The sequence below is a fragment of the Dendropsophus ebraccatus genome, unplaced genomic scaffold (genome assembly GCF_027789765.1).
Source record: "Dendropsophus ebraccatus isolate aDenEbr1 unplaced genomic scaffold, aDenEbr1.pat pat_scaffold_856_ctg1, whole genome shotgun sequence".
Classification (NCBI taxonomy): domain Eukaryota; kingdom Metazoa; phylum Chordata; class Amphibia; order Anura; family Hylidae; genus Dendropsophus; species Dendropsophus ebraccatus.
Genome location: NW_027210456.1, coordinates 25,981 through 51,906, shown reverse-complemented (window position 1 = coordinate 51,906; position 25,926 = coordinate 25,981). Strand labels below are relative to the sequence as shown.

At 44.5% G+C, this 25,926-nt stretch overlaps 1 protein-coding gene across 1 annotated transcript in view; it reads left to right on the top strand.

The window, feature by feature from the left end:
- Window positions 1-478: 478 nt before the first annotated feature.
- The window catches only part of LOC138780804 (multiple epidermal growth factor-like domains protein 10), a 33,836-nt gene continuing 8,388 nt past the window's right edge, over window positions 479-25,926 (top strand). The window contains exons 1-4 of the mRNA XM_069956726.1: window positions 479-534; window positions 1,657-1,770; window positions 2,266-2,370; window positions 5,872-5,972. Of these exons, the coding sequence (XP_069812827.1) occupies window positions 479-534; window positions 1,657-1,770; window positions 2,266-2,370; window positions 5,872-5,972 (376 nt within the window). The remainder of the gene's footprint in view (window positions 535-1,656; window positions 1,771-2,265; window positions 2,371-5,871; window positions 5,973-25,926) is intronic.

Here is a 25,926-nt window from a genome sequence, read left to right as displayed (position 1 = left end):
TGTGGAGGTGGCGTACGGGGGCACGAACTCTAGGTCCGCTTATTTAAACATTTCTTTCCGTATTAAAAATGATCAGGAAACCTCTGAGCTGGCGTAGGTTTTCTAGCCGTACACACTGGTGCGCACTAGACTTGCACGAGCACGGGCAATGCGCCTCTACATAAATCTCCGTAGTGTGACAGAAAACGTCGGACTAATAAATGTCTCTTTGTGTTATGCCTTTAGTGCAGTATATGAGGGACAGGGCATTGACGTCAGAATTTGAAGCATCTAGTCTGCCCTTGAATCAAGTGGTCTTTTTGCAGAGGCTGCATTAACAAAACCTATAAAATTTTAGGAGCCATTCAAAAGAATGCAGCTATTCACATGATCTGTGCCACAACCCCCAATGCAATCCGCACCGCGAAAAGAAATAGGACATGTCCAACGTGTGGGCACAGCAAGGATCCCCCAATTGTGCAGCCATCCTGCAGCAAAGATGACAGGAGCTGCAGAAGAACAACTACTCGCCTACTCCCCCCATTCTGGTGAAATGTGAGATGGCCATCACGGGGGGAATAGGTGAGTAGTTGTCTTTTGCGCTCCTGTCATCTCTGCTGCGGACGATGGGAGGACTGCCCTTTTCTAGGGGATCCGTGCCACAATCCTCCTCCGGTCATCGCGGCACAGATTGTTTTAATGAGGCCCTACTCTCATGTCATGCCCTGCACTAAGCAGGATAGTAAATAGTTTCTTAATGTAAAGAAATATATGCCATAGCTTACCATAAAGGCTCTATCTTCATAAAGGCACCCTTCAACAGGGTTATTCTGACCATCAAAAATTGGGATCCTATAAAAATGGGAGTGTCAACTTCCAGGAAAAGGACAAAGTAAAAGAAGGCGGAAGGGTGCACGTGTGGGCCAGTCTCATTAAAGTCTATGGGAGAAAGGGAAATGGCTGAGCGCAATCACTTAACTATATCCTTATCTACCACAGATACCCCTCTTCTTTGGATGGGCCGATTTAGTCCTATGGCTATACCATACACTTCAAAGGAACTAAAGACATAATAGTAATCACGTTTGTTGCCCATGTGTATACATGTACTGTATATAGTCAGACAGTCGTCTGCGTCAGTCTATTGTATATTCCTCCTACAGCCATAGCCCTAAACCTAGGTAGCACACAAATGGATGAAACCCCCATAACTAAGGTATGAATTTACATATGATAAGCCCTTGTGCATCCAGGGAATTAAGCAATGCAAATTTCTCGTATATGGTTTAGTAAATTCAGTGGAACAAAACAGTTACAATAATATCATGAGACATTGTATTTGGGCACTCTCAAATACTGACCATTGTAATTGAATAATTGTGTAAAGCTTTAGCATGGCTGTCAATTATATATTTCTGACTAAATGCCAATAGTTCCATCTGCCCAAACATGACTGTCTTCAGCGTCAAAACATCCTCTGTTCCATTTACTTCCTGTTTTCCATTGGCTAATTTCCTGTATTTACAGAATGGCTCCAAGCTGATTGGTGGTCGCTCATATACACACACACACACACCACACACCACACACACATATATATATATATATACACCTATATATGATGATAAATACCTTAGGAAGCTCTAACATGAAATGTATTTATTCATTGTTTTACAGAACGATGCTGCTGTGGGTACCTTCCATGTTACCAAGTTTATTGTGGTTGGTGAATACACAGACTGGCACATCTCTGAAAGTCAATGGCCCCAATGTCTGTAGCTACTGGGAAAGGTAATGTCAAAGAAAACAACATCTTAAATTCTGTATATGTGCTGTTAACAGTCTATAGCTCCAATAAGCTACAAGCCAGGGCTATCACTGCCTGGAGAGGAAACAGCTGGTCACTGTCATCTTCCTGTATCCGCATTTATCTTCATGTCTGTAGCTTTAGAAAATCCTCTATTCATTTGCATTACCAACATTCTCCATTGCAGCTTTGATCCCTCTTTATTTTTGACACTAAGACAACAGTACCACTGGCGTTGAATGATAGCCTTGACTAATCATTGCCCTTTGCTGTTGCAGTCTACAAAGCCTGCAGTGAAATATTTCACAGTAATAGAAAATACATTTTCATAATGAGTGAGAAACTGTCTATAGCAACATATGTAACACAATCTCTTTAAATGCACCCATATTTAAGTGTGTTCACATCATACCAGGGTTTAGAGATATTTCACATTAACCTGTAAGCCTTGGTTATGTAATATCATTGTTTTTTTACAGTTATACAACAGCTGTGAAGGAGTCCTATGCTCATCCGTACAGCCTGGCAGCTCCTGACACTTGTGACAGTATATGGAATTACTTCAAGATGTGCTCTCCTCCAAAGTAAGTAGATCCATGGACAGGCATTAAAGGACAAGTGCCATGAAAACTTTTCCCCAGTAATTGAAGCACATTACAAAGTTATATAACTCTGTTATATGCTTCAATCACCTATCTGCCTCCCTTCCCTGTCTTTTCCCCCCTCCACCCCCCACCAGGAAGTGTCCAAACTCACACAGACCTAATTACTGTCGTCACCGTCACCAAGCTCTTCTCTCAGCTCCTTCTCCTGTTACAGCAGCCCCCCCTCCCCCCTCCCCTGCCTTGTCAGGTGACTCAGCTTTCTCAGCTCCCATTGGCTGAACAACTGCAAGCCATCACTTGGACTGGGGAGGGGGGGGGGGGGGCTGCTGTAACAGGACCTAGAGCAGCCCTCCTGCTGATGACTCATCCTCACAAGAAGGAGCTGCCTGGTGACGGTGACGGCAGTAATTAGGTTTGTGTGAGTTAGGACACTTCCTGGTGGGGGGTGGAGGGGGGGAAAAGACAGGGAAGGGAGGCAGATAGGTGATTGAAGCACATTACAGAGTTATATAACTTTGTAATGTGCTTCAATCACTGGGAAAAAGTTTTTCATGGTACTTGTCCTTTAATACTATTACTAACATAAAATAATGCAAAATCTGGGACCCCAGATGAACAAGAGAATGGGGGTCAGTATAGAGGTGTTCAGGCATGTTTGGTTGATTTGCACTGAAATGAATGCAAGTAATGCAGAAGTATCTATAATATCATTCATATTCACATTTTTATTATTAGTTATATTTAAAGGGACCAGAGCATTGTACATATGATTAAGGTTAACATACAGGATTTACAAATGCAGAACATAACATACAATCAAGAAAAACAAACATGAATAAAGTAAATGACAGACTGTTACATTGGTATAGATGACCCTGCCTGTAAGGACTTACCATCCATCAGGTGAGAGGAGGGGACAGTGGGGGGGGGGGTGCAGCTAGTCACAGTGTGTTGCCATGTTAGCAGATTTGTTGTATGTTTTAGGTTTTCAAGTTGCTCTTGAAAGTCTTGATGGTGACAGAGCCATATGTATTGGTTTAGTGACTTCTAGAGTATGGGAGAAGCTTGGACAAAATCTTGGAGGCAGTTGTATGAAGAGACTACAAGGGAAGAGCACAAATGGAGGTCTTGTAAGGAGGGGCAGGGGCAGTATCGGGATTTCAAGTCATGTACCAGGTTTGAGAAAAGAGTGGATTCGGAGAATGTTTTTGAAGTACAGGTGGCAGGAGGTGGAATGGGCGTGAATGTGTGATTTTAATAATAGGGCAGAGTCAAAGGTGATCCCAAAGGCAATGGACTTTTGGGACAGGGAACAAAGTGCAGTCATTAATTGCAATTGACAGATTAGGTGGGGGATGGAGCAAGATGGTGGAAAGAAAAAAGATAGGAAGAAGAAGGAAGATATGGCTGATAGACACTTTAGGATTATGGATAGCAGAGAGGTGACATCAATCCAGACAGATAGATTTGCGTGTCATCGAATTAGAAGTAGTTGAAGCTATGGGATACTATGATCTTCCCCATTCCAAAAGCATAAAAGGAGAGGAGAAGAGGCCCTAGGAAAGAACCTGGTAGGAGACCGCCAATGAGGGGGCAAGGTGAGAAGCTGGTGTGCGAGTCGGAGTGGTAAGAAGAGATCCAGGAGAGGGCCAAGTCAGTGACACCAAGGGATGAAAGAATTTGAAGGAGGAGGGAATGGTCAACTGTTTCAAATGGCAGAAGATTTATTTCTATCAACTTTAACAATCTGTAATGAGAACAGAGTCCGAACCCCTTGATTTTAAGTAGGTATACTGTGGCTGGATCCCAACTTATCACAGGTTCATAGTAAATATGTCACCTTTTACAGCATAATCAGGCACTGTGTAATTCCATCAGTATAATTAAAATCTTTCCAAGCATAATGTGCATTTCAGACCTGTTTTTTTTTAATCAAAGTGTACTCCAGTGTGGTGAACCTCAGTGCTGAAAACAAACATGACCACAAATCTCACATACCTTGCCGGGACGTGCATCTCCACGTCATCTAATTAACTCAAATTTGTAGGTTTAGCTTTATAAGGCTTGGGCTACAATGCAGCTTTTTGGAATGCTTTTCCTCTCTCACCTACCTCTAAGGCTATGTTCACACTACGTAAAAGTACGGCCGTTGTTGCCGTACTTTTTGTGGGGTGGAACAATGCCTTATTTTCAATGGGATCCCGGCCAGAGCATATACACACCATATACGCTCCGGCCGGGATCCGTGCGGCGCCACAAATAACTGACATGTCAGTTTTCTGCGACCACAATTCAATGAATTGCGGCCGTAGAAAACCCTGTCAGTTCACACAGTGAAGCGAGCGGCTCCGGACGCTCACTTCACTGTGTGCTATGGGAAGCTCTGCAGCCGGAAAGATCATCTGGCCGGTACTTAAGTACACTTCAGGGTCACGGAACGGCCGGTCCCTTACGAACATAGCCTAAATATACAGGTCATGATTGGTTTTTAAACCTTATAGATTGTAAGCCCTCGCGGGCAGGGTCCTCTTCCCCCATGTATCAGTCTGTCTTTTGCCTTCATGTAATTTGTTCTGATCTTGTACTGTTCCTGCCTGTTACCCCTATCTATTGTATAGCGCTCTGGAATTAAGGGCGCTTTATAAATAAATAAATAAATAATAATAATAATAATAATAATAATAAAAACCTTCCCATTGCCAATGTCTAGCAGAGATTTTCTTGAAGGTCTGTATGTGACTTTGTCATGGTGTGAAGGGTAGAAAGGTAAAGTTTACTAGCAACACAAAGGGCGATGATTTTCGGCGGAAAGTGCCGATTTGCGTATTTTTTATTCGCAAATGGCCGATTTGCAAATAAAATATTCGCATATCGGCACTTTCCGCCGAGTACGCCGGGGGGCGGGGAGGGGTGTGGAGGGGGCGTTACGGGGGGCGCAGACTCAGAGTCCGCGCGATTTATCATTTTTTCAGCGCAAATATACGCCGAAAACCTGCTCCAACTTTCAGGTGGCGTAGGTTTTCGGCTGTGCGCACCGACGCGCACGGGATTTATGTAGAGGCGGTCCGTCTCTACATAAATCTCCGTAGCGCCGGAGATGCGGGGACATTTATAAGTCCGACGCAAAAAACGCCGGACTTAATAAATGTCCCCCAAAGTATTTCTGGAGAGGAATGTAGAAAAAATACTATTTCAAGTACTCCTACCGCTACCTCTACCCAGGTCAGGAGCTGTCCAGAGTAGTAGGAAATCCCATAGCAAACTATCCTGCTCTGGACAGTTCCAGACACAAATAGAGGTGGCAGCAGGGAGCACCATTTCTGCAAAGAAAACACTCATTTCTGCACAACATATAGTTATCAAAAGCTTGAGGTTTTTAAATAGAAGTTATTTACCCATCTAAGTTTCTGGCACAAGTTAATTTTAAAACTTTTTTCCTCTGTATACCTTTTCAACTGAATGTCATATTTTTCCATATAGAATTATGTACCGGACAGCTTACCGCCATGGAGTAAAGATCGACTATAGGAAGAGGCACCGCTGCTGCCAGGGATATTATGAAAGCAATGATGAATGTGTTCGTAAGTTCAAATTTACCCTACAGAATATACAATTAATTCCATATGTTAGCCTTCTCCCAGCCAAGGGTATTGTTTCCTGGCCTCTTAGGTTGGAGCCATCTCAGTATACAATGACTAAATGTATACTGTAGATGTAAAAGTATTAGGGACTAGGTGGAAGATTCAGGTCTCGTGCTTTTACTATGACCATGAACACCCCACTTCTTCCTTATGAACAGTTTGAAGTGTTTAGGTCATAGTAGGGTCTACACATGGCTTTAGATGCTACATTTGCTACTATTTTTAAAATCTATTATAAGGCTGCTCGGCAGAGATCTACAGAGGCCTGTGAACAAAGTCCTATATTTTGCAACAACTCTGTTCTCATCACTGTATTTTGGATGCATCTCAATGTTGCAGAGACTCCTATTAAACCTCTAACCCTGTCCTTGGATCTCTTATCCTTCAGCCAGATCTACATTGTCTACTGTACAATCTAGTAAGAACATGAAATACATATTGCTTCATGTAACTAGATTTGCATTTCCAGGGAAATACATAGTGCTTGAAAAACCTGGGTGCCGTCCCTTTAAGAGCGACTTGGGTCCCTTTAAGAGCGACATAAGTCCCTTTAAAGGGGTACTCCAGTGGGGGGGGGGCATTTTTTTCCTGGGACCGGGGAGTAGGTGGCTGAGGGAAACAACGTTCACTCACCTCCCCGGTTCCAGACGTAACGTCTCAGGTGCGCTCAGCCAGTCAGTGACGAAGGCGGGATCCGTTTCAAGTCCGCTCAGATCCCGCCTCTGTCACTGACTGGCTGAGCAGACCTGAGACGTCACGTCTCGGGCCCGCGTCACACACCAGGAAGTGGCCAGGAACCGGGCACCGGAGAGCCTCGATGCGGGACCCGCCGCTGGAACAGGGAAGGTGAGTGAACGTCTTTTCTCTCAGCCACCTCCTCCCCGATCCTAGGAAAAAAAATGCCCCCCGCTGGAGTACCCCTTTAAGAGCGACATGGGTTCCTTTTAAGAGCGACATGGGTCCCTTTAAGAACGCCTTGGGTCCCTTTAAGAGCGACTTGGGTCCCTTAAGAGCAACAGGGGTTCCTTTAAGAGCAACATGGGTCCCTTTTGGTGTTAAGCGCCCTTAAAGGGACCCAAGTCGCTCTTAAAGTGACCCATTTCGCTCTTAAAGTGACCCATTTCGCTCTTAAAGGGTGCCAGGTCGCTCTTAAAGGGAACCAGGTCGCTCTTAAAGGGACCCATTTAGCTCTTAAAGGCACCCAAGTCGCTCTTAAAGTGACCCAAGTCGCTTTTAAAGGGACCCAGATTGCTTTTAAAGGGACCCAAGTTGCTCTTAACCCCTTAGGGACCAAGCCTATTTGAGCTTTAATGACCAGGCTCATTTTTCAAAATCTGACCTGTCTCACTTTATACGCTTATAGCTCAGTGATGCTTTAACATATCCTAGCGATTCTGAGATTGTTTTTTGTAACATATGGTACTTTATATTGGTGGTAAAATTTGGTCACTATCTTTTGTGTTTTTTGTGAAAAACATAAAAATATGAAAAATTTGAAAAATTTGCACTTTACAAACTTTGAAATTCTCAGTTCTAATAAAAGAAAGTTGCATCACATAAATTAGTTACTAGGTCACATTACCAATATGTCCTCTTTATTCTGGCATAATTTCGTAAACATATTTTACTTTTCTTGGGTGTTACGGGGCTTAGAAATGTATCAGCAAATTACCAATTTTTCATGAAATTTCCCAAACTAATTTTTTTTAGGGACCAGTTCTTTTTTAAGTGTGTTTAGGAGGCTTGTATACTTGAAACCCCCATAAATGACCCCATTTTGGAAACTACACACCCTAAGGAATTAATCTAGTGGTATAATGAGCATTTTAACCCTACAGGGGGCTGGAGGAAAGTATTCACAATTAGGCCAGAGAAAAATGGAAAATATAAATTTTCAAATAATATGTTCGTTCAGATTAAACTATCTCATTTTCACAAGCAAAAGGAGAGAAAAAACACCCCAAAATTTGTAAAGCAGGTTCTCCTGAGTACAACGGTACCCCATATGGGGGCGTAAACCACTGTATGGGCACACAGCAGGGCTCAGAACGGAAGGAGTGCCAATTAGCATTTTCAGTGCAGATTTTGCTGTACAAGTTTTCAGGCGCCAGGTGCGTTTGCAGTGCCCCTGTAGTGCCAGGGAAGTGAAACCCCCCAAAAGTCAGCCCATTTTGGAAAGATAACCCCTCAAAGAATACATCTTGGGGTGTGGTGAGCATTTTGACCCCACAGGTATTAGAGGAAAGTATTTAAAATTAGACAGTAAAAATGAAAAATTAGAATTTTTCCAATAATATGTATGTTTAGTTTGAAATTTCTCAATTTCACAAGAAACAGGAGAGAAAAGGCACCCCAAAATCGATAACGCAGGTTCTACCGAGTAGAAAAGTACCCCATATGTGGGCATAAACCACTGTGTGGGCACACAGCGGGGCTCAGAAGAAAGGGAGCGCCAATTAGCATTTTCAGTGCAGATTTTGCTGTAGAAGTTTCTGAGCGCCAGGTGCGGTTGCAGAGCCCCTGTAGTGTCAGCAGAGTGAAACCCTCCCATACGTCACCCCATTTTGGAAAGTGCCCCCCTCAAAGAGTACATCTTGGTGTGCGGTGAGCATTTTGACCTCACAGGCATTAGAGGAAAGTATTCAAAATTAGACAGTAAAAATGAAAAACTAGAATTTCTCCAATAATATGTTTGTTTAGTTTGAAATTTCTCAACTTCACAAGAAAAGGGAGAGAAAGCGCACCCCAAAATCTGTAACGCAGGTTCTCCTGAGTACAACAATACCCCATATGTGAGCATAAACCACTGTATGGGCACACATCGGGGCTCAGAACGGAAAGAGCGCCAATTAGCATTTGCAGTGCAGATTTTTCTGAAGAAGTTTTCGAGCACCGGGTGCGTTTGCAGAGCCCCTGTAGTGTCCGCAGAAGAGAAACCCCCCAAAAGTCACCCTATTTTGGAAAGGGCACCCCTCAACGAAGTCATCTTGGGGTGCCGTGAGCATTTTGACCCCACAGGTATTAGAGGAAAGGATTCCAAATTAGAAAGTAAAAATGAAAAAATTAATTTTTTCAATAATATGTTTTAGTTTGAAATTTCTCAATTTCACAAGAAACAGGAGAGAAAATGCACAGCAAAATTTGTAAAACAGGTTCTCCTGAGTACAACGGTACCCCATATGTGGGCATAAACCACTGTATGAGCACGCAGCAGGGCTCAGAAGGGAAGGAGCGTCATTTTGCTGGTGCAAAACCGCAGCTAGTATCGGTTATTAGAATAGCGCAGTTGTTAAAAAAAACAGGTAATCTGGGGTAGTGACGGGCAACCTGGGAGTGTTAACTTGCTATCTGGGGTGTTTATGGGCAATCTGGGGTGGTACGAGCAGTCTGTGGCAATCTGGGGGTGTTTACTGGCTATCTGGGGGTGTTTACTGGCTATATGGGGGTGTTCACTGGCTATCTGGGGTGGTAATGGACAATCTGGGGTGTTTACCGACTATCTAGGGGTGTTTACTGGCTATATGGGGTGGTAACGGACAATCTGGGGGGGTTTACTGGCTATATGGGGTGGTAACAGACAATCTTGGGGTGTTTACTGGCTATCTGAGGTGGTAACGGGCAATCTGGGGGGGTCACAGGCAAACTGGGGTGGTGATGGGCAATTTGGGGTGGTTACGTGCAATCTGTGGCAATCTGTAGTGGTTCTGGGTAGCCTTTGGCAATCTGGGGTGGTTACAGGCAATCTGGGGGTGTTTACTGGCTATCTGGGGTGGTTACGGGTAATCTGAGCAGTTACAGGAAAACTGGATTGGTTATTCATAATCTGGGGTGGTTACAGGTAATCTGGGGTGGTTACAGGTAATGCAGAGTGGTTACAGGTAATCTGGGGTGGTTACAGGTAATGCGGAGTGGTTACAGGTAATCTGGGGTGGTTACAGGTAATGCGGAGTGGTTACAGGTAATGCTGAGTGGTTACAGGTAATGCTGAGTGGTTACAGGTAATCTGGGGTGGTTACAGGTAATGCGGAGTGGTTACAGGTAATGCAGAGTGGTTACAGGTAATCTGGGGTGGTTACAGGTAATGCGGAGTGGTTACAGGTAATCTGGGGTGGTTACAGATAATGCGGAGTGGTTACAGGTAATGCGGAGTGGTTACAGGTAATCTGGGGTGGTTACAGGTAATGCGGAGTGGTTACAGGTAATCTGAGGTGGTTACAGATAATGCGGAGTGGTTACAGGTAATGCGGAGTGGTTACAGGTAATGCGGGGGGTTACAGGTAATCTGGGGTGGTTACAAGTAATGCGTAGTGGTTACAGGTAATCTGGGGTGGTTACAGATAATGCGGAGTGGTTACAGGTAATGCGGAGTGGTTACAGGTAATCTGGGGTGATTACAGGTAATGCGGAGTGGTTACAGGTAATCTGGGGTGGTTACAGTTAATGCGGAGTGGTTACAGGTAATGCGGAGTGGTTACAGGTAATGCGGAGTGGTTACAGGTAATCTGGGGTGGTTACAGGTAATGCGGAGTGGTTACAGGTAATCTGGGGTGGTTACAGATAATGTGGAGTGGTTACAGGTAATGCGGAGTGGTTACAGGTAATGCGGGGGGGTTACAGGTAATCTGGGGTGGTTACAGGTAATGCGGGGTGGTTACAGGTAATCTGGGGTGGTTACAGGTAATGCGGAGTGGTTACAGGTAATGCGGAGTGGTTACAGGTAATCTGGGGTGGTTACAGGTAATGCAGAGTGGTTACAGGTAATGCAGAGTGGTTACAGATAATGCGAAGTGGTTACAGGTAATGCGAAGTGGTTACAGGTAATGCGGGGGGGTTACAGGTAATGCAGAGTGGTTACAGGTAATCTGGGGTGGTTACAGGTAATGCGGAGTGGTTACATGTAATCTGGGGTGGTTACAGGTAATGCAAAGTGGTTACAGGTAATCCGGGGCACATGACTTTTTATCCTGTCACCAATGATTTTTGGTGACGGGACAAAAAGTGTCGGCAGCATTTGGGACCGCTGATCACTTGTACCAGGACCACATCGGCTAGTCCCTGATCATTGCCCCATGCTCTCAGCCACCTCTGGTGGTGGAGAGAATGAGAGTTTGATCTTTTTTTAAGGGTACAAACACACTTGCTGTATTTGCAGCGAGTGGCTGGCTGCGTATTCGCAGTGAGACTCGCTGAGGATCCCGGCCATGTGTACTCAATGGCAGACAAACTCGCAGCAGGGATGTACATGCCTGCTGCGAGTTTGTCCGCAGCTCACCCCGTTAACTCCCCGGCCGCTGGAGACTATACGTCACCTGATCCCGGCTACGGGGCTCCCGACGTCTTCACGGCCCGTTCAGCCAATCAGTGCTGCGGTGGGGCAGCGCACTGATTGGCCGAGCGGGGCGTGCCGGGAATCAGCGAAGGACCAGGTGATGTATAGTCGGGACCAGGTGATGTTTAGTCACTGGCGGCCGGGGGGTTAATGGGTCAGCCTTTGGACAAACTCGCAGCAGGGATGTACATCCCTGCTGCGAGTTTGTCTGCCATTGAGTACACAGATTGGTGAACTCAGGGAGAACAGCCAAACGACAACACTGCCGGCTGCTAGTGAAAGCACTCAGTGCAGTGAAGTCCTAGGTGCATTGCCCCCTGAGAAACATGAATATGCAAAAGAGGAGCCGTGGAACCTCACTGAAGAGTCTCAAAACACAGGACTAGCCAGATATTCCTCCGGGAAGGACCAAGCCAAGGGGCAGCTCCTGTTAGGAAACCACCAAAACCACCATATTAAGTGGCCCTATAAATCAATGTAATGACAAGGGATAAACCAAGGCTAGGTAACCATCCACATACAACTGTTTCGGGGTGTTGCCCCTCATCAGTGTGGAGCAGTGTGGCTAGTCCTGTGTTTTGAGACTCTTCAGTGAGGCTCCACGGCTTCTCTTTTGCATATTAATTGAGTACACAGGGCCGGGATTCTCAGCGAGTCTCGCTGCGAATACGCAGCGAGAAACTCGCTGCTGATTCGGCAAGTGTGTTTGTACCCTAAGTAATTAATCACTGTGAACACTAAGGTTATTCCCGGGGGGGGGGACATGTATTCATCTCTTCTTATTGTGGATTAACGTTGAGAGGAGATGAAAGCATGCAGTGCCCGTTACCGGTGGTCGCCGTTTTATTGGTAATAACGGCGATCGTCGGTGAGGGGACTCGCCGGGACTGAGCCCAAACTCTGCTCCAACTTCTCAGCGACCTCTGGTAGCTGAGAGGAGGGGGCTGCGGGCATTACCAGCGCCGCTGCACTATTCTGTGCCATCGCCTTAAAGAGCTGATGGCAGCAGAATAGAGCCCATTAGTGATCGCTGTAAAAATCTGTATCGGCGGTCACTAATAACATAATACATGTATTCTCTGGGTCACTACGGTTATGGTTAAACCACATTTGGGTAGGTTTTTTTTAACTATTACCGCTTTGGCGCAATAGAAACTATCTTCCTAGCCAAAACCCACAAAAACTGTTGCCACATCGCAAGATCCATAGCGTTCTTATCTTTTGCGCGACAAAGCTGGTTTTGGGCTTTATTTATGCGGGAAGATCTGTCGTTTCTATTGACACCAAGTTTTATATGTATATGACTTTTTGATCTCTTTTATGACATATTTTCTAAAGTGGATTGATAAAATACAGCTATTCTGGTACTTTTCTTTTATTTATTTTTTTACAGAGTGTGTCGTGTAATATAATTATTGATATCGTTTTATAGATTGGGTCGTTACGGACGCAGCGATACCAAATATGTATTTTTTTTTGTTTTTGATCACTTTTATGTAATGGTTTATTGTATATGGGGAATGTAATGCATTTTTATTATGGGGGGGGCTGGGGGGATTGTGTTTGGTGCACTTCTTTTTACTTTTTTACACTAGTGTACATTACTGTACACTAGTGTAACACTTAGATCACATTATACAATTCATTCCGATACGTACAGTGTTAAAAAAGGCGTACGCATCGGAATAAAGCCCATTAGTGGCCGCCGTGAAAAGGCAGCGCGGCGGTCACTAAGGGGTTAAGAGCGACATGGGTCCCGCCCCTTTAAGAGGACTTGGGTCCCTTTAGGAGCCACTTGGATCCCTTTAAGAGCCACTTGGGTCCCTTTAAGAGCTGCTTGGGTACTGTTCCTTTAAGAGCAACATGGGTCCCTTTAAGAGCGACTTGGGTACCGTCCCTTTAAGAGCGGCTTGGGTACCGTCCCTTTAAGAGCGGCTTGGATACCGTCCCTTTAAGAGCGGCTCAGGTGCCGTCCCTGCTACATTGCTGCCTCAGCTCTGCTATTTTACTGACTGAACTCTGCTACTTATAATGGTAAAGATAATTGCTCTGTTACCATGACAGTCTTACTCATGTCAAGGAGATAAAATTGTTTAGGACCTTCCATCTTCTACATCTTCTATTGGCCAATAGTGGACATGTGACTGTGTGGATGTTGTGAGACATTGCCTGACAAGAACTTAAAATTTCTATTGGCTGCTATATTTCAGCTATTTGCATATGTGCTGTGATTGGCTGTTAGCGTTTAGAGTGTGGCCATTATTTCCAACAGGCCATAATTTTTTATGGGAAATTAGGGGTCTTTACATGTAAATTTCTTAAAAACTTCAATTCCGATCGAAACGAAAAATAGATAGCACACCTCTCACCATGAGGGCTTCGAAACGCAGTTTGAACGGAGTCTGTTCGCAAAGTGGTTCGGGCTGTATCACGCGCAGAAAAATGGCTGGAAGAAAAAAAAAAAGAAACAGAAGAAGAAGAAGAAGAAGAATACGGACTACAATATAGTGCTTTTTCAAGCACTATAATTAATTCCCACCATGATACATCTGGATGTCAGGAAGCATCTCTCCAGAGAGGTTAAGTGATTAGAGCCTTCAGGTAAATGATTCCAGATGGAGACATTTAACCCTTACCATCTCCAACTCAAACATAAAATGGAGTTATGTCTCGGTATATGAAATACATGTGCACTGATGGGGAAGACTCTCACAGTCAATGGAAGAATTTAAGAGGTGTGTATAATATGCAGAAGAAGGGTTGTGTATTGAATCTCAGGACAATGGGACATTGAAAATTAGAGTAAAGAACAATGACACACTGACTGTTGGATTGAGAAGACAATGACACACTGACGCTAGAAGTGACAAGCCCATGATGCACCGACAATTTAGCTAACCATATATTGACACAATGACACTGTGTGCACAGGACAATGATACACTGACACTTGGTAGGCATATTGTTAAGTGTGAGCTGTTGGAACAGGCTGAACTGTGGAGAGTACTTGGCGTTGCATCATGGCAGTGACCATTTATTGGTGGAAACAAAAAAATTTTTTCTGCAAAATTCAGAGTTCAAGTACTCTTAATTGTGCTCATTAGTGTACACAAAATATAGCAAAGTCTAAACCCTCCTTTTGGTGGGTCTTTGTCAAGCCTGTTAAAGGGGTACTCCAGCAAACTTCTTTCAAATCAACCTGTGACAGAAAGTGCCAGAAATTTGTAATTTACGTCTATCAAAAAATTTGTCCAGTACTTACCAGCTGCTGTATATCCTGCAGGAAGTGGTGTATTCCAGTCTGGAGAGCAGGAGAGGTTTTCTATTGGGATTTGCTACTGCTCTGGAGAGTGTTCTGTCATGAACAGACAGCAGACAGCATGGTGTCAGACTGAAAAGAATACAGCACTTCCTGCAGGACAAACAGTAGCTAATAAGTACTGCAAGACTTAAGATTTGTAATAGTACATTTTTTAAGTAAATTACAAATCTCTGGCACTTTCTAACACCAGTTAATTTGAAAGACTTTCTTTTTGGCTGGAGTACCCCTTCAAGTAATATGATGAAAAAAATCTTTGCCATATTATGAATACATTAATGGCCAAAATTAGAAAAATGACTTGAACATTGGATACTGCAGCAACCTTTTTTGCACCTTTGTCTTACATATAAATTAATTGATAAGTAATTAATTTGTTTTTAAACTCGGTTGGGAGTAGAGAGCAGTGATATGAGATGGAAAAAGATAGAAGTCCCTGCTTGCTCTCTCGCTTGCTGTCCCTGGCCTCTGTATGTCCTTCTTATCTCCCCGATGATAACTTTTTAAAGGCAGACTTATGTGCTTTGGCTTTGTGTCAGTTTCTAGGGTTTCCATAGAGATTACTTAAAGACCTCTATGTTGTTTCTGGCATCACTTACAGTAATTCTCAGCTTCCCTGCTTGTCTTCTGCCTCACGATTGACGGCAACTGTCCCAGTTGGGATTGTGATTGGTTTTTCTAGGCTGCAGATAACAAAGAACAGTATACAAACAATTAACTAAGACATATCATTGGTAGCAGAAGCTTCATCATGGAGTCCTCTACCGACAGGTCCTGCACGGAGTAAGAGGAATTGTGAATGGAACAATGAAACCCTTGTTTTATCAAATCCAGATCCAGAATCCACATGTGTCAGCATTCTGCATAAATCATCTTTATCTTCCTTTGTTTTATTCTTCAAAAGTCTCATGACAGCCTAGCCAAAAAGTACAGTTCCTTGTATGCCACAAACGTTGTCACACAGTGTTCCCAGGATTCTAAAAGAAAAAAAGTAATCTTATCTTATGCATTGCATAGTTGCCAGCTAATTTGAATTTGCTGGGGCTGTCTCAAATATTAAAAGAGAAGTCCTGTGAAATTGAAAACAGGCCCGTAGGGAGGTGCGGTAACTTAATAAACAAGGTATGTAGGAACAGCTGTCAAAATGTTGGGTGTTCTACTCCCCAGTGTGGACTGTGCACTTACCCCTCCCTCAGAAGCGAAGTTTGGGTGGTGCAGGGGGGGGGGCGGTCGCTCCCGGGCCCACACCGGCAGGGGCCCACTGAGGTCCATGGCCGTTTTTATAACCGGGCAGGCCGGCGGCGCCCGCCATCCCCCCGCACTTAGTCCAGCGGCGGCCCTTAGCCACCAATCAGCAGCACGGCCGCAGCGCTGCCTTCGGAACGGGGGGGGGGGGGGGCAACTCACCTGTCCCGCCTCCCCAGCAGCTCCTCTCTCTCATCTTCAGCGCAGGCAGCCGGGTACAGGGACGCTGCCTGCGCCGGAAGTGACCTGCAGCCTCTGTCATTCATCTGCAGGGGCACCCAGCACAGGCAGCGTCTCTGTACCCGGATGCCTGTGCTAATGACAGCAGAATGAGCACCATAGAGGGACTGCCGGGGAGCCAGCACAGGTGAATTACTGTTTTTCTTGTGAGGGCACTATGGGGAGGGGGGGCTGGGGGGAGGTTGGCTACTATATGGGTATATGGGGCACTGTGGGGAGACTGGCTACTATAAGAGGCACTATGGGGAGATGAACTACAATATGAGGCACTATAGGGGGGAACTGGCTACAATATGAGGCACTATAGGGGGGACTGGCTACTATATGGGGAACTATAGGGGGGACTGGCTACTATATGAGGCACTATAGGGAGGACTGGCTACTATATGAGGCACTATAGGGGGGACTGGCTACTATATGGGGCACTATAGGGGGACTGGCTACTATAAGAGGCACTATGGGGGGATAAAATACAATATGAGGCACTATAGGGGGGGAACTGGCTACAATATGAGGCACTATAGGGGGGACTGGCTACTATATGGGGTACTATAGGGGGGACTGGCTACTATATGGGGCACTATAGGGGGGACTGGCTACTATATGGGGCACTATAAGGGCAGAACTGGCTACAATATGAGGCACTATAGGGGGGATCTGGCTACAATATGAGGCACTATAGGGGGGAACTGGCTGCAGTATGAGGCACTAAAGGGGGGAACTGGCTACAATATGGGGCACTATAGGGGGGAACTGGCTACAATATGAGGCACTATAGGGGGGACTGGCTACTATATGGGGCACTATGGGGAGACTGGCTACTATATGAGGCACTATAGGGGGGAACTGGCTACTATATGAGGCACTATAGGGGGAAACTGGCTACTATATGAGGCACTATAGGGGGGAACTGGCTACAATATGGGGCACAATAGGGGGAACTGGCTACAATATGGGGCACAATAGGGGGAACTGGCTACTATATAGTGCACTGTGGGGAGACTGGCTACTGTAAGAGGCACTATGGGGGGGGGATAAACTACAATATGAGGCACTATAGGGGGGAACTGGCTACAATATGAGGCAACTGGCTAAAATATGAGGCACTATAGGGAGGACTGGCTACTATATGAGGCACCATAAGGGGGAACTGGCTACAATATGAGGCACTATAAGGGGGAACTGGCTACAATATGAGGCACTATAAGGGGGAACTGGCTACAATACAAATACAAACTGAGGAGCAGAGTGGTGCTATGTCTGGGAGAAGGCAGCTATGTTTATTTAATCTTGGAGAACCTCTAATTTTTACATGGCTATATATGTGAAATGATTAATGAGTCACTATGAATAATGTAGCAGAAAATACCCTTTATTATTTAGACAACATTGTCGTCTGCTGAGTTTCCCTATGGGTAACCTAATCAGTTGGGGGCCCACTCAGACTCACTCGCCCCCCCTAGGCTGAACCCCTAGCTACGCCCCTGCCCTCCCTGCTTCCTGTTGCTTAAAGGGGTATTCTAGGAAACTTTCAATTTCCCCCCTATCCTCATCTGGAATACTGTGTCCAGTTCTGGAGATCTCACCAAAGAAGGATATTGATAAAATAGAACGGGTCCAAAGACGGCCTACAAAAATGGTGGAGGGTGTCAGGCATAAAACATATCAAGAAAAACTTATAGATTTGAATCTCTGTAGTCTGTGGGAAAGAAGGGAAAATGTGGGGGACACGATCAAAACCTTTAAAGGAGTTGGCCACTTTATAGTAAAATTGCTCAGTATACAGTATTAGTAAGTGTACTCACTGTGTACCTCATAGAGCTAATATCAGACTCCCCTTCACCAGGCTGGGCTGCCCTGCTCTGTGGTGTTTTGGTCCATAAGATTGCTGACATGGAGGAGCATGTGACCATGCCCCGCCCCCCAGTGTCCACCACTGAGCCTGTATGTGTCTATGGAGAACACAGTGGACAGGGCATGGTCACATGCTCCTCCATGTCAGCCATTTTGTGGACTGAAACAAAACAGAGCAGGGCAGCCCAGCCTGGTGAAGGGGAGTCTGATTTTAGCTCTATGAGGTACACAGGGTGCTGCTGTCAGTATATACATTGAGCACACTTACAAATACTTTGTACTGACCTATTTTACTATAAAGTGGCCAACCCCTTTAAATATGTTAGAGGACTAAATAAGACTCAGAAGGGAAGTGTTTTTAGAAAAAGATGAACTCAAGAACAAGAGGACACAGTGAGAGGTTAAGTTGGGGGAAAGGTCAGAAGCAACATGAGAAAGTATTACTTCACTGAAAGATTAGTAGATGCTTGGAACAAACTTGCAGCAGATGTAGTTGGTAAACCTACAGTAACAAAACTTAAACATGCCTGAGATAAACATATATCAATTCTAAGATAATAAGATGGTTCTGTAATATGCTGGGGGGCTGATACTTGGGGCCAATAATATTTTGGGACCCTGATATTTTGGTCTTAATTATGTTGGTGGCCTGATACTGGGAGTGTACAATATGCTGGGGCCCTGATACTGGGGTGTATAATATGCTGAGGACCTGATATTGGGGTCTGCATAAGGCAGGTCTCGGCTGAATTAAAATGTACAAATCCCTTCCCTCTGTTGTATAACGGTAAGGTCCGTACACTGAGGAGAATATATAGGGAAACAACGTGGGAGGAATAGCTAGCCAACACTGCAGTCAAAAACTCCCATACACAATGTAATGGCACGAGGACCTTTTAGTAGCAATCAATAGAAGATAAGTCTGGGATGCATGGAATTAATAGGATAGATATATCTTGTACAAAAGTAGAATAAGTCCAGCACTTACCGGTCAGATGTTTTCCGAATCTTTATTACAGCATAACTTGCAGGGAAAGGAGAGGATGAATCAGTGCAGGTGCAGGCGCGTCACCTAGGACAGCCATTTTGGAATTCCTCCCTTCTTCAGGCCAGGGCAACACGTCACACTGGGGAGGTGCTCCATATTCACAGTGCATACAGTGATTGGGAAAGTAACAACCAAAATGAGTACAAGAAAATGCTTAAATAGTTTATTTCATTCATGCCTATGGGACCTATAGCATTCAAGTTTGCGATTCATAGTGATTCTTTTTGCAACAGGTACTGATGTTTATCACCACCCCCTGGAGCCTAGTTAACTCTTTTCAGGCCAATGAAGCATAAGAGCCCTGTGTCCCCGCTAAGCATCACTTTCACATGCTCAAAGGGCGAGGGGCACCTTTTACCTGTCCTCACTGAGTAGCACTGCTCTTTAAAGCGGGTTCACTGGTGTCTCTCCGCACTGTACCTGCACTTATCCATCCTCTCCCCTCCCTGCAAGTTATGTTGTAATAAATATTCGGAAGACATCTGATCGGTGAGTGCTGGATTTATTCTACTTTCATGCAATATATAGGAACAATTTAGAAAGAACCCCCCCACACACACACACACACACTCAAACCACACACACAATAAGTCACACCCCTTGTTGCCAAAGTGTCCTGGAAAAAATGAATTAAATATTGGCAACTATTGAATTCATATATCCCTTCTTTCTGTAAAACTTGTTGCCATTCTGGATTCTAGGAAAGCTGGGTGACTACCCCTGTGGAGACTATAGTGGCTATATTGGTTAGTCAGTAATAGATATCAGAAAGAAATGTTTTTTTTTTTTTTTTTTAGGAAAGGACATGTCAATAGTCCTCTGGTTCTGATGTTAAAGCACTGACACTCACTGTACAGACTGATGTGTACATCATCAGGCTATGTTCACACTTTGTATGAGACCAGCTGTTCCGTGACCCGGCCACCACACTCAGCAGTGAGCCATAGGGAAAAATAAATAAATAATGCCAAGAGGTGTTGAATGAGTACTGCCAGGAGGTGTTGCATGGGTATTGCCAGAGGTTGTTGCAGGTGTATTGCCAGAGGGTGTTGCAAGTGTATTGCCAGTAGGTTATGCAGGAGAATTTCCAGGTTTTACAGGTGTAATACAAGGAGTTGTTGCAGTAGTAATGCCAGGAGGTGTTGAAGGAGTAATGCCAGGAGGTGTTTTAGGAGTAACGCCAGGGGGTGTTGCATGAGTAATGCTAGGTGGTGCTGCAGGAATATAATGCCAGGAGGTGTTTGAAGGTTTTGAAGGTATATAATACAATTTTTTTTTTTTATTATTTTACTTAGAGATGAGCAAAGCAGCGGAAATTTGTTTCATGAGCTTTGTAAATTTTGGGTCAAGATATTTGGGTCAAGTTAATATTTGTAAATTGAATCTTAACGAATTTGAATAAAACAGCCAAACTATAGTAGTTAAAGTACTAGGACTATTACAGAAGGATGAATTTGTTAACACATGTTCTTGTAAAAGTGTCAAAAATTGGAAAATCACAATTAACCCCTTAAGGACAGAGCCTGAAATGGCCTTAATGACAGAGACAAATTTTATGAATATGACCAGTGTCACTTTATTCATTAATAACTTCGGGATGCTTTTACCTATCCGGCTGATTCTGAGATTGTTTTCTCGTGACATATTGTACTTTACATTTCTGGTAAATTGGAGTCGATACTCATAACGAATCTTTATGAAAAAAACCCAAATAATGTGAAAAAATTTGAAAAAATGCATTTTTTCAACTTTGAAACTTTTTTGCTTATACAGAAAGTGGTTATACCACATAAATTATATATTAAATAGCATTAGCAACATGTCTAATTTATGTTGGCAGCATTTATTAAACGATCTTTCATTTTTTTTAGACAATAGGAAGCTTAAAACATTAGCATCAAATTTTCAAATTTTCAGTAAAATTTCAAAATCAGATATTTTTAGGGACCTGTTCAGGTTTAAAGTGTATTTGAGGGGCCTGTATGTTAGAAAGCCCCACAAAGCACCCCATTTCAGAAACTGCACCCCCCACACTCTGCAAAAGCATATCCAGAAAGTGTTTTAACCCTTTAGGGGAGTCACAGAAATAAAAGCCAAGTGTGTAAGAAATTTGAAAATTTTAATTTTCTGTGCAGAGATTTTATTGTAATCCAATATTTTTCATAATTATAAACCTATTACTAAAGAAATTCACCCCAATATTGATTGCCCCGTTTCTGCAGTTTATAGAAATACCCCATATGTGGCCCTATTGCGCTATTTGACGCAACCACAAGCCTCAGATATAAGGGAGCGCCTAGTGAATTTCAATGCCTCCGTTATATATTTGGTCATTTTTGACTGTACCACTTCAGGTTGGCAGAGGCTCTGGGGTGCCAAAACCTGAAAAACACCCCTAAAGGGACACCATTTAGAAAACTACACCCCTCAAGGAATGTAACAAGGGGTGCGGTGAGCATTTGGACCCCAAAGGTGCTTCACAGATTTTCCGAACAATATGGCGTGAAAAAAGAAAAAAAATTTTTTTACACTTAAACGTTGTTCTAGCCTTCAATTTTTCATTTTCTTAAAGGGATAAGAGGGAGAAAAAAAAGACACAAAATGTGTAGCGAATTTTCTCCCGAGTACGGAAATACCCCACATGTGGCGATAAAGTGCCAAGGGGGCGCAGGACGAGCCTCCAAAGGGAAGGAGCGCCAATTGGCTTTTGGAAGCTGAATTTCACTGGAAAGGATTTCAAGGGCCATGTCGCATTTACAGAGCCCTCGTGCTGCCAAGACACTGGAAACCCCCCACAAGTGACCCCATTCTGGAAACTACACCCCTCAAGGAATCTAACAAGGGGTGCAGTGAGCATATGGACCCCACTGGTGACGGGCACAAATGTGGAACAATGTGACGTGAAAGGGAAAATTTTCATTTTTTCACTTTCATGGCACAAATGTGCCCATCATCAAGGGGTCCATATCCTCACTGCACCCCTTGTTAGATTCCTTGAGGGGTGTAGTTTCCAGAATGGGGTCACTTGTGGGGGGTTTCCAGTGTCTTGGCAGCACGAGGGCTCTGTAAATGCGACATGGCCCTTGAAATCCATTCCAGTGAAATCCAGCTTCCAAAATCCAAATGGCGCTCCTTCCCTTCGGAGGCTTGCCCTGCGCCCACTTTATGTCCACATGTGGTGTATTTACGGACTCGGGGGAAATTGCTCTACACATTGTGTGTTTTTTTTCTCTTTTAACCCCTTGTGAAAATGAAAAACTCAAGGCTAAACCAACATTATAGTGTAAAAAAATTTAATATTTTATTTTCACGCCACATTGTTCCACATTTGTGCCAGTCACCAGTGGGTCCATATGCTCACTACACCCCTTGTTACATTCCCTGAGGGGTGTAGTTTCCATAATGGGGTCACTTGTGGGGGGGTTTCACTGTTTTGGCAACACAGGGAGTTTTTAAATGCAACATGGCCCTCGAAATCCATTCTACTCAAATCCAGCCCCAAAAAGCTAAATGGCGCTCCTTCCCATTGGAGGCTTGTCTTGCGGCCGCATAGCGCCTTAGGTCAACATGTGGGGTATTTCCGTACTCGGGGGAAATTTCTCTACATGTTTTGTTCTGTTTCTTCTCTTTTAACCCCTTGTGCAAATGAGAAATGTCAAGACTAGATCAACGATGTTGTGTAAAAATTAAATTTTTAACACTAAAACATTGGCCCAGCTGTGAATGTTTCATTTTCACAAGGGTTTAAAAGAGAAAAAACCCACAAAACGTGTAGAGCAGTTTGTCCCGAGTACAGAAATACCCCACATGTGCACATAAAGCGCCATGCGGCCGCAAGACGAGCCTCCAATGGGAAGGTGCACTATTTAGCTTTTGGAGGCTGGATTTGGCTGAAATGGATTTCAAGGGCCATGTTGCATTTACAGAGGCCCTATGCTACCAGGACAGTGGTAAACCGCCACAAGTGACCCCATTTTGGAAACTACACCGCTCAAGGAATCTAACAAGGGGTGCAGTGAGCATATGTACTCCACTGGTGACGGGCACAAATAGGGAACAATGTAACGTGAAAGTGAAAAATTTCCATTTTTCATTTTCACAGCACAAATGTGCCAGTCATCAAGCGGTCCATATGCTCACTGCACCCCTTTTTAGATTCCTTGAGGGGTGCAGTTTACAGAATGGGGTCACTTTTGGGGGGCCTCCACTGTCTTGGCAACACAGGGCCTTTGTAAATGCGACATGGCATTCACCATCCATTCTAGCCAAATGGCGCTCCTTCCCTTCGGAGGCTTACCCTGCACCCGCCTGGCGCTTTATGTTCACATGTGGGGTATTTTCATACTTGGGGGACGTTGCGCTACACATTTAGTGTTTTTTTTATCTTTTAACCCCTTGTGAAAAAGAAAAAATAAAGACTAGATCAATGATTTAGTGTAAAAAAAATTTTTTTTTTACACTAAATGTTGGTCTAGCCTTAATTTTTTTCATTTCCACAAGGGGTTAAAAGAGAAAATAAATGCAAAACGTGTAGGGTAATTTCCCCTGAGTACGAAAATACCCCACATGTGGATATAATGGGCCATATGGGCACAGGGCAAGCTACCAGAGGGACAGAGCGCCATTTAGAGGCTGGAATGGAGGATGGAGGCCATGTCACATTTACAAAGCTCCTGTGCTGCCAGGACAGTAGAAACCCCCACAAGTGACCCCATTTTGGAAACTACACCCCATAAGGAATCTAACAAGGGGTGCAGTGAGCATATGGACCCCACTGGTGAAGGGCACATATGTAGAACATGTGCTGTGAAGATGAAAAATACCATTTTTTTCATTTTCACGGTCCCAAATGTGGCCGTCACCAGGGGGCCATATCCCCGCTGCCCCCTTGTTAGATTCCTCACGGGGTGTAGTTCCAGAATGGGGTCACTTGTGGGGGGTTTGTACTGTCCTTGCCGCACAGAGGCTTTCTAATTGCATCATGGCACGCCTCTAATGGGAATGAGGGCCATGCCTATTTAGTTGGGGAAAAGGGACAATTTTAATTAATTTGGGGGTATTAGGCCAATTATTAGTTTATAAGGTTGAAAATGACAGGTGTCCATCAAATTCAATCTGTGTTGATCCAGAGGAAGGCAAAAAACCCTCGTGAGGCAGACGACAGTAGCCTCATCACAGGGGAAAAATCCTTCCCGACTCCATATTGGCAATCAGACTAATCCCTGGATCAACATGACCCCTGAAATAGGAATAAGGGACAGAATTTAGAAAAATTAAGAACTCCAATGACGTGTGGTACGCCTTGAAGCAATCCTTTATGCAGAGGCCGGGGTGATCAGGACAGGTGTCACACTGGTAAGTGGTGTCCTTCCTGATCCCCCTTTTACGGCACACTCTGCATTTCTTTTGGGATCTCCACTTTTTTCCAGTGTAGGGGACTTCACCTGGAAAATGTTGTCCCTGTACGATACGGGGTCCTTCATATACAGAAGTGCTGGGGCCCGCTCCGTGGCTGCCGAATATCAGGGCTTTGATCACTGCTTCCTGGAATTCAAGGAATTTCCCCGGGAGGCTGGCATGTCGGTACAGCACAAAAGCGTTGTACATCGCTGTCTGTACCAGATATACGGCCACCTTTTTATACCACGTTCTGGTTTTTCTCGTGGCATTATATGGTTTCAGGACTTGATCTGAGAGATCAACTCCTCCCATATACTGATTGTACTCTAGAACACAATCAGGTTTGTTCACCACGTTTGTGGTACCACGTACAGTGACAGGGGTGGTGCTATTCCTGTGAATTGTGGTCAAAATAAGGACATCGCGTTTGTCCTTATATTTGACCAACAACATATTGTCACAGGCATAGGCCTTGCTCTCCCCCCTTGGCATTACTTGTCTAACAGGGTGACTTGGTAGACCTCTTTGATTTTTTCGGATCGTGCCGCAAGCTACAGTAAGCTCGGGCAGCGAGTGACCGAAACAGGGGGATGCTGGTATAAAAGTTATCAACGTACAGGTGATAACCTTTATCCAGCAGTGGGAAGATCAGTTCCCAAACGATCTTCCCACTAACTCCGAGGATGGGGGGGCATTCTGGGGGCTGGATTTGGGTGTCCCTACCCTCATATACTCTAAATCTGTAAGTGTACCCTGAGGTACTCTCACAGAGTTTGTATAGTTTCACGCCATAACGTGATCTTTTGTTAGGAAGGTACTGGCGGAAATGGAGTCTTCATATGAAGATCAGGAGGGACTCATCTACTGAGATGTATTTCTCTGGGATATACATCTCAGTAAATTTGGCTGAGAAGTGCTCTATGACCGGCCGTACTTTGTACAGTCGGTCATACGAGGGATCATCTCGTGGGGGGCACCTTGCATTGTCATTGTAATGCAAGAATTTTAGGAGGGCTTCGAATCGAAACCGTCCCATGGCCATACTGTAAAGTGGGGTACTATAAATAATATCCCCACTCCAGTATTGCCGAATTGTCGTTTTTTTTCACTAGGCCCATGTGCAGAAGGAGCCCCCAAAATTTTGTCATTTCGGCTGCATCAGTAGGGGTCCACGCCATGGGCCTAGCAAAAGAAGAGGAGGGTTTCTGGGCTATAAATTGGTGCACGTACAGGTTTGTTTGCGCCACCATCAAATTGATAAGGTCATCAGAGAAATAGAGCTTGAAAAAGTCTATTTCTCCGAGACCTGTGGGGTTAATTTGGATTCCCGCCATTGCCATAAAGCCAGGAATCAAGGGCTGATAATTTTGGGGGTCTGGGGTCCAGATGGGGTCACCTATCTGGGGGGGCGGGGGGCAGGATGGGGTCATCTGTCTGGGGGGCAGGGGGCGGTATGGGA